The sequence below is a fragment of the Biomphalaria glabrata genome, chromosome 7 (genome assembly GCF_947242115.1).
Source record: "Biomphalaria glabrata chromosome 7, xgBioGlab47.1, whole genome shotgun sequence".
In the NCBI taxonomy this organism is placed as follows: Eukaryota; Metazoa; Mollusca; class Gastropoda; family Planorbidae; genus Biomphalaria; species Biomphalaria glabrata.
In genome coordinates this window covers 41,266,157-41,275,605 of record NC_074717.1, presented here as the reverse complement: position 1 = coordinate 41,275,605, position 9,449 = coordinate 41,266,157, and the positions used below count along the sequence as shown (strand labels likewise).

Sequence of the window (9,449 nt, the reverse complement as noted above, 5' to 3'; positions counted from 1 at the left end):
TTGCAAACGAAACATGAAATCTAAACTTATTAAAACTAAGATTTCAGACAATTTGTAAAATGGTGTTAGAATTTATTTTTGTTTTCTTTTACATTATATATGCAGAATTTTTCTTGATACCACTGAGGGGGCTTGTAGAAACATTTTGTTTTCTTTTTGATATGAAGTTTACATATATTTGAGAAATTAGACTTAAATTAATTGTATCTTCTGACCTATTTTTATAAATTACTTCTTCTTTGAAATGAGCCTGAAAGTTGCGACAAATTATTGAATTGGAAAGGTAGATAACTACAAACGTATTTGCGTATTTGTTTCTTTTTTATAAATAAATTACTAGTTATTTCCCTTTTCACTTTGATACTTGACAAGACAAATCCAAACAGCGTGAGTGGTGATTCCTTTTTTTTAAGCTAACTAGTGAACAATGTACAATGGTATCATAGAAGCGATGAGTGTACACGTACTGACATATGATTTTCTCTTTGGATTGAAAAGATTTACCGTGGCCGGTCTCATAATAAAAGTGATAATGTGGTTAATCTTCGTGCATAGCAAAAATACAAAATAGAAATCTAGTAAAATACTCAGAAAGACACAAAGATAAAGGCACATTCCTCGTTCCATATGCTAGGACAAATTTGTACAAAATGCTCCTTCTTCCCTAGTGCTATTAGAGCATGGAATGGGTTGCCTGAGCTAGCCAGGATAACAAGTGACTTGGCAGAATTCAAGTCATTGGTTAATATGCATGACGAGATGCATGACGCGTAGGACGTAATAATCTTCTTTTTTTAAGTAACGTCTGTATTTTATAAGATAACTAGACATATGTTACCCGCGACCCGCGGGTCTTTATTTGCGCATTACTGTCGATATAGTCACAATTAAACGAAATAATAATGTAATAAGTAAAGCGAATGTGTCAATGTAAAAATAGTGTGAATGAAGCTATGAAATCAAAATAGCTAATAGGCTTAAATTCATTTTTTCAAATTAAAACATTTGCTTTTATGCCTACATATATTTGATTAAAATTTGAGATGAATAGACTTAATTTTGTATGTTCATGTGTTAAAGTATAAAGTAGATCTTGAGGTAGACAAAGATCTAAATCTACACTAATCTAGAGTTAAAACCTCTAGACCCTATAATCTACATTTCAGACTAATCTAGACCATAGAGATGTCCAAAGAAAATCTTTCTAATCCAAGACATCTTGCGTGCATGTAATCTACACCCCAGTAGTCAATGGTCATAACACCGCATGGGCCTGTGTCACACCGTAACAGAGAGCCCTACAGTAAGAAATCTTGCTGAAATTACTCCCTTAGAGCACGTGAATGAAATCGGGCAGTGACTTTTAAAGTCGCCTTGTCCCCCGTACAAGGACAGACCCGTTGCCCAGCACGGACCAGTTCTCTCCCCCTCTCTCTCTCTCTCTCTCTCTCTCTCTCTCTCTCATATCCTTGTCCTAATCGTCCTTCATCCCAAACGCGACATTCATAAAGAATTTGGTTTATTGTCTCATCGTCCTCTATGCAGTGGCGGCACCACCCGAAAAAACACCAATTGGGAAGTGACCGACTAGGAACCAATGGACCTCATTCACCAATCGTAAACAAACAACATTTAGCCACGTGATAATATTGATAAAACAATGAAAATGACGTATCACGTGACAGCCTTTATGGATTGCGTAATTTGTATAGAAGAGATAGAGAACCACGTGGCAAAATGTTGTTTGTTTACGATTGGTGAATGAGGTCCATTAAGTTGCTACCACCCTTCCTTTCGGTCTGGTCTAATCACCTCTAGTCACACCAGAACTCAACAACAATTTTAACTTAGCCAAAACAGACAGCTGTTATGTATATATTGGACAAACAATGGCTCTATTAATGGACCTCATTCACCAATCGTAAACAAACAATATTTAGCCACGTGATTCTCTATCTCTTCTTTACAAACTACGATCTAATTTTAATACACAATGGCGGACAGTTTTTTTCGTTGTTTTATTAATATTATCACGTGACTAAATGTTGTTTGTTTACGATGTTGTAAAATGTTGTTTGTAAAATATTTTACATATTTCGGATGTTCCTTCAGAGTTGAAGATAATTACTTCCTAGTCCAAACCTCCCGCAGGACGACGGGGGATGCGAGCGGGCAGGGTTTGAACCCTCGACCATCGATAAATCTGAACGACAGTCCAGGGCGCAAACCGCACGACCAGGCAGCCATTGGTGAATGAGGTCCATTTGTATGTATCTCTCCTCTCAGTACATCAAATGGACACTATAAATACAGTTTACATTTGAAATGTGATGACTTTAGATGGAAGTAAACTATAGATTCAATATTTAATTTGTTTTAATTTAGGCTGTAATGTTAGTTGTACATGTTAATGAGAAGGCGAAAACAATGGAAGATAACTAATTGATATCTACAGAGAGGAGTTATCTTGACTATAAAAATGTGTTCCTACAGCAGATGTCAGGTTTACTGTCAGGTCTAGGAAAGGGTTGACACTGAAGAGTTGACATGACCTTGTAGACGTGACCCAGTTGAAGGCCGTACAGTAGATGGTTGACCTACGTCGAAGACATTCCTGGAGGCAGTAGCTGGAGTCCGTAGTGGTCAGTGTTATCAAGGGTTTACCTGAGAGTCTGGTGTCTTCCTTTTTGTTAAAGTAAACCTCTTCAAAGCTGGATCCATTTACTAGTACCTCTAGTTCACAGATGTGTAAATTATCAATAAAACCAAGTCTGAAACAAAAATATCGTGAATATTTGTGACAAGTAATAGAAAGTTTTCTAACGTCCAAGTATATAATATCAAAAGTATATTCCTATCACCTATCCTTTAGTCTGTTGACCGTTGGACACCACACAAGATCTGATGACAGTTGGGGCACCACACAAGATCTGATGACCGTCTTTCTCCATTTCTCTCCGTCTTTTGCCTTGAAAAGAATTGTATTCACTGACAGATTTGTTCATACATTTATGCTGTCTTCCCATCGCTTTCTCTGTCTGCCTCTTCATATTTAGATAGACAGACTTCACCGACATGCTCAGATGTCAGAATTTCCAATGCACTCAAACACGTTCATTTAGAAGACCACCGAGATGGAAAAACAGTTTGTAGTTTGTAGGCGTTTGTATACGTCTAACACTTGGGTTATGAAACAAAATATACTCTCGATTTGTATCTGTACTTATTTTACTATTCCCCATTCAGAACTTTTTTCCATAAGCCAAATGGTGTCACACTCCCCAATTTTTTTTTATAAGCGCCTTTACTTTTCCCAACAAATCCGAGGTACACATTAAAGACTCAGTGAAAACGTTTAAAATCTGTCTTCGAACTCGTAACCTATCACTTCAGAAGTCAAGCAACTTCTCAACCCGAAGCACGATCTTCATTCCAATTATTTTATTGTAAGAACAAGTCTAAGATATAGTCTTTTCACCTCACAAAAAGAATGTGGATTCAAAAAGTTGCTAAACTAGGACGTAAGTAAGTAAAGTTCCCTTTTCAGACCTTGTGGTCTATAGGGCAGATGATGTAAAGGTCATCTGTTTCTGTGGCCTACGGTTAACAAGGGTGTTATGTGGCCAGCACAACGACCAATCGCCTTTACTTTTCCCTAACTAATGTCAGGTGCCTATAAGAGCTGGGTGGACTCAAAGGCGCCCGAGTATCCCAAAATTAAAAATTCCAGTCGCTACCAGGATTCGAACCCCGGTCCCCGGTTCGGAAGCCAAGCGCTTTACCGCTCAGCCACCGAAACTAGGACGTGATAGCACTCAATACGTCCTCTAATATACTTACCTCATAACAAGACGTACATAACGACCAACAATCGGAGTAGTGCAGTTATAGAGAAACGTTCCACGCCCTGGCGTAGGACCTTGATGGTAGCAGACTTGTCCTGTTATGTCAGGAAAGTTGGCAAGTTGTCTTGGATCTTGTTGAAATATATCAATATCAAAGTTTCTCAGCCTATCAGCAATTAAAAACAATCCATCCTGTCTAAACAACAAACAAGAAAATAGAAACATGATTTTATAGTAGAATGTTTAGAATTTTTTTAGCGGCCCCCGAAAGAGGAAAAGACGCTATTAGTTTTGTGTGGCCTGTCTGTCCAGCTGTCCGTCCGTCTGTTCGTCCGTCCGTCCAGTTTAGATCTCGTAAACTAGAAAAGATAGTGAAAATCCGACAGCACATTATTTTAGACTATTCAAAGTTCTGATGCAACGGCTACTTGTTCTTTTCTGAAAGCGAAAAATCTATTTTTTAAATCACAAATAAGAGCAGTTTTTTCATAAAAAATACACCCCTTTTATAGCTATTCACTATTAATAGTAACAAACATTTGTGGCTCTTTATTAAAGGAAGCGACCATTTACTATATTTTTAACACATTTATGCAAACGGTTGTAGATTTTTTTTGTCAATTTTTTTTTTATTATTTGTATTGTTAAGTTATGTAAGTACTGTTATACAAAGTACTATATTTACACACAAAAAATGTTTATTATATTTTTAAAGACAAAAAAATCTATTTAGTATGCATATAAGTAAGACATAATTTAAAACAACAATTAATAAGTAGTTTTTCATATTAACGCGTGAACTGCAATTGTCAGTCTGGGTAAAAGAAAGTTTTTTGTTTTTTTTACGGAGATGTTCTATTCTGGAGAAATAAGAGTAAGAGGTTGACCCTTTACAAAACAATTAGATCAATTAGATATTCCCTATAAGACATCAGTAAGGCCAGGTTCACATCCAACTTGACATTCACTTTCACCTATTCTTTGGTCTGTGGACCGCTGGACCACGTGATCTGTTAACCTTTTTTTCTCCATTATTTTCTGTCATTTGTCTTTTGATAGAATTTCATTCTGATAATATTGACACCTGCCTTTTTGCCTGCCTGGCTGAACCACTTCAGTGGCCCATTTTCAGTTTGTGTTTCGACACAAACAGTCTTTGTAACCTTGTTTCAATTGCTTTTATATAGTGCATCTTTCATGCTTATAACAGGCTCAGAAAGCTATGGTTCTTTTTTTGGGGACCAGTTTGGGGAGAGGTTTCTGTGTTGACTTTAGACGCTTAGCAAACACAACTTAAGCCCCTTTATAATGAAAATTTCGTAACTTAACTACAAAAAAAATATACAATCTACAATTTTAAAAATTAGTTTACCTAGTATCTGCTCTTGTTAATATTGTAATAGATGAAGGGAGGTAACTCAACGAGGCAACGATATCTATTTACACAAGGACATCACACATACATAAAACAACGTCTGCCTTGGACACAGCATCTTCATGAGCTCTCGACATGGGCGGAACTCGTTCTCTCTCTTTCTAATGTCAACATCTTTCTTAGTCTAGTCTCTAATAGTGCGCACCTTCTGCACTATCTAGAATGGCCGTGTGAATAGTAAGGTCATAACAATATCATTTTTTCCCACAGCCTTATAAAATATAATAATGTGTAACTGTGACTTGTTTATAATCCCAAAGTTATGAAACCTGTAAACCATATCCTCTTCGAATGCCCCTTCCTAATCCACCTTAAGCAGATCCTACTACCACTCCAGCCCAACATAACCAACACCCTGTACGGCAGTGCTGAACAACTGAAGAAAACAGCACACTATTTTTCCTTGGCACAGTCTGCAAAAGAGCTGGCAGCTGGCTAGAAGAAGAAGAAGAAGAATCCGAAAGCTTATTTGTTTTGGGTCTGTGTTGTAGACTTCTAATTGTATACTGTTATGTTGACAAGCTGACTAGAAGATGCGATTGCGAGTTGAAAGGGTTAGAAAGGATCTAACATGGGAGTCATGGAAACGAAGTTGTAATTGACACAGTATTGTTTGTTAATCATGATTAAAGTCTTCATAACCTTTTATAGACGAGTCTGTTGGTGAATAATTAAAGGTCTCATCTGCTCGTAACAATACTTATTTTCAGGAAGTCTTGATTCTAAGATATTGTAATTAGAAACTTGCTAAAGAAACACACACACACACACGCGCGCGCGCGAAAAACAAAATGAATCAAACCAGAGACAAAAGTATGAAACATAAATTCAGGTTTGATTCTCTAAATAGGAAACTGTCCAATTAAACTAAGTCTAAAAACTAACTGATTGAAGTAACGTTTGTAAGATATAAGATAAGATAAGAAGATTAGGTCATTAGTGGTGGGTATAGGTCTACTCTAAACTAGTCGACCAATCTCGGACGGGCGGATCACATAACAGAAAAAAGGGACATAAAACGACAAATCTATACATAGGACCAAAAAAAAAAGAGTTATCGCAATCTGATCAATCACAAAAGCAAACATCATCTAAATAATATTGCCAATAGTGATCTGATTGCTCGTTGAAAAGACGGCATCTGTTTTACGTAGAAAGGGACCAAGAGATGGAGTGATAAAGATACTGCAGATCTCAGAGACTATTGTTAACTTAGAACCTTTACTTTTTATAGTGTTTACATTTTGTTGGTGGGACTTATCTTTGGTTTGTAACTCCCAACAGTTAGTCAAACTATTCATTGTAGCACTATAACTTAATTTGACAATAATTTCTTGTGTAAATCTCGAAAACTTTAAACAAACAAAACAAACTTACCTTTTGTTAGCAAGCATATAAAGTTAAAAAAAAACGCAAACTAAAACTCTAAGGCCACATCGCAAGTTCCTCAGGGTTAACACAATATAACACTCGAGGAACAGTACAGGGGAACATAAGAAGAGGCAGGGAGAAAAAAGCGATGGGAAGACAACATGAATGAATGATCAGGTCTGTCTTTGAATGAAAGTCTATCCAAGGCAAAGACAGAAACGAAGGCAGAAAGCCGGACAACAGATCTTGTGTAATAATGGTTCAAGACTAAGATTAAGACTGCTTCATTAATCCTTACGGAAATGTGTTGTGATTACAAGGACTCTTTTCTCGTATACAAACAACACAACAGAAACATTCACTTAATAGAACAGACACAACATAAAGAGCTCATTGAACGACTACACACAGACATCTTGATCCTTTTCAAGTTTTCTGATCAACGAGTGGCGTTGATATTGTCTGATCAAGTAAGAGATAGGTGAAAGTGATACAACTTTCAATGTGAATGTACATATATGTAGAAACGCAAAATAAAATAAGATTTTGAAGAATTTAAACAAATTTCTTTAACTCACTTCAAAACGCACAATCGACACGTAAAGTTCTGTCACTTGTTTCTGACTCAACAGTAGGCAGAACAACACCATACTCTCTCAAACTCAAACTGCATTAATCCGATTCAAAGGCTACATCAGAAATCATTAGCAAAATAAAATCTAGCACACACTCAATGACACATCTCAACAACGTGCTTAGACTGAAAGTTGACAGACAACACACACGCAAACATACACCAAATAGTATTGAAATTTAGATTGAGTCCAATCATCAACAAACTAAGACTTAGACTAATGAAAATTTCAATATTATTGTAGCCATGGAAACGAAACACGAATGTAGATCAGATTGATTTTCAATATTAACAGAGAAATTTCTAAAAAAACAACAACAATTGACCGCCCCCCTTCCCCACTCTTAAATGTTCTGGATTCTGCAACGTGACTTACGAAGAGCAGGTAGGAAAAGAAGTTGTAAGTCTAAAGAAGTTGTAAGTCTAAAGAGTGTTAATAATCGCTTCAAATCAAATCTAACATTTGAGGCTTCTATCAGAACGGAAGCTTTCTTCCCCAGCATATGTGGATATATCTATTTTCCTAAACTTTACTCCCATGGAGAGCATTTGTACGTTGCTAGCTGATCTACACAGCTTTCATAGGGGCCTACTTATAAGTGTTTAAACACATAACTGCTTATTTAGGGTAATCATATTTACATGTGGGAGGCGCAGTGTGAGTGGTTAAGCGCTTGGCTTCAGAACCTAGGATCCTGGGTTCGAATCTCGGTGAAGACTGAGATTTTGAACTTCGGGATTTTTAAGGCGCCCCTGAATTCCCCCAACTCTGATGGGTAACTGCCATTAGTTAGGTAAAGTAATGGCGTTAACCTTTGGCCAAAGAACCAGATGACAATAACATCATCAGCCCTTAAGATCTCAAGGCCTGAAAGTGGAACTTTCTCTTTTTTTAGAATTGCATATAATTATTAAATATTTATATTATCAATTCACGGTACCTGTTGGTTAGTTTGATTTGTTCCACAATAAACTGACCACGTAGGTCTACCATCCACCATGGAGTTAAGTGCTGGTCAGTATGTTGACAGTAACCATGGTTTACATCCGGGTCGCTGTTGCCGTCCACTGCCTTGTAGGCGTAATTGGGCTCCCAGGTGGAGATCTGCGCCGCAGGTTTGTACAGGGCGGCGTTGTAGAGCACAGCAGACGATCGTGTGACGATGGTCATTGCCAGAACGCTAAGAACGCACGAGAACATTCTCGATGGGCGACTAACCTCAGTGATCAGCTGGTTCGCTCGAATGACCACAGCTCTTTTGCTTTAGTGTTAGAAATCTAAGCTTTTGTTTTTTATTAATATGTTGAAGTCTCTCACCTGTGTGTGTGTGTTCGTTCTTAACAAATTAGTATGTGTGTGTGTTTATGTGCGTATTTAAACAATGACAGTGATTCTCACATTTTTAAACTGGTGTCAGGTAAACAAAAACATTCGTTTAAAAAAAATATCATTTTTTGAAGTTACAAACAATAGGTGAGATGAGATAATATACAAGGCAAATCTTATTACATATTCTAAATTTTCTATTGCATGAGCTATGTTGAATACGCCAAAAGGATTTTTGCTGTTTAACTCTTTCCCTCCGTAAATTTTTTCCATGAGCCAATGGAATTATTCATTTTTCTCATTAAAAGTTCACTTTCCAGTTATAATTAAATCTCTATAACTTTATTATCATAAAATATTTTCTTTTGTATAGAATTAAAACAGAATGCATGTTCTTTTTTTTTCTATAACACAGATTAATGATCATCAACCAAAAATTAATTTCAGGAAGCCAAATCTACAAAAGTATCGTCAATTAGGAGAGAAAGAGTTAAGATGGAAACCTTATTCCTAGTTATGTTGGACTAAAACAATTAGATACACTTGTGGAATGTTGTGTGGTCCAGGTTTTTTTTGTTTTTAGAGGTTTTTTTTTGTTTGTAGAGTTTTCTAAAATCCAGCAGCGAGTATTTTTTCCCCACTTTGTGTAAAGATTACCGCACATACCTCTGTGACAAGAGCGTACAGTTTGGGAATAGGCTATTGAACTTCGACTGCGCTTTTTTCTCGCAGTCCGTTGACGTTCTGTGTTACATGCAAACATTAGGCCTGGCATTGATTGCTGGTTGGGTGTGAATCCACTCCAAGGCTACATTATACTCGCGATAACTAATTTAG

General features: G+C 36.8%; 1 protein-coding gene across 1 annotated transcript; it reads right to left on the bottom strand.

The window, feature by feature from the left end:
- Window positions 1-2,390: 2,390 nt before the first annotated feature.
- LOC106062231 (fucolectin-7-like) lies at window positions 2,391-8,678 on the bottom strand. Its single transcript, XM_056036292.1, has 3 exons — window positions 8,227-8,678; window positions 3,841-4,041; window positions 2,391-2,771 (listed from the first exon to the last, which is right to left on the bottom strand). The coding sequence occupies exons 1-3, from the start codon at window positions 8,484-8,486 to the stop codon at window positions 2,450-2,452; spliced, it is 783 nt and encodes a 260-aa protein (XP_055892267.1). The 5' UTR covers window positions 8,487-8,678; the 3' UTR covers window positions 2,391-2,449.
- Between the last annotated feature and the right edge of the window lie 771 nt (window positions 8,679-9,449).

Coding starts and splice junctions, on each gene's coding strand:
- LOC106062231 (XM_056036292.1), bottom strand. CDS start 8,486: ATGTTCTCGTGCGTTCTTAGCGTTCTGGCAATGACCATCGTCACACGA. Junction 4,042..8,226: donor CAAATCAAACTAACCAACAG/GTACCGTGAATT, acceptor TTTGTTGTTTAG/ACAGGATGGATTGTTTTTAA. Junction 2,772..3,840: donor TATGTACGTCTTGTTATGAG/GTAAGTATATTA, acceptor TTTTTGTTTCAG/ACTTGGTTTTATTGATAATT.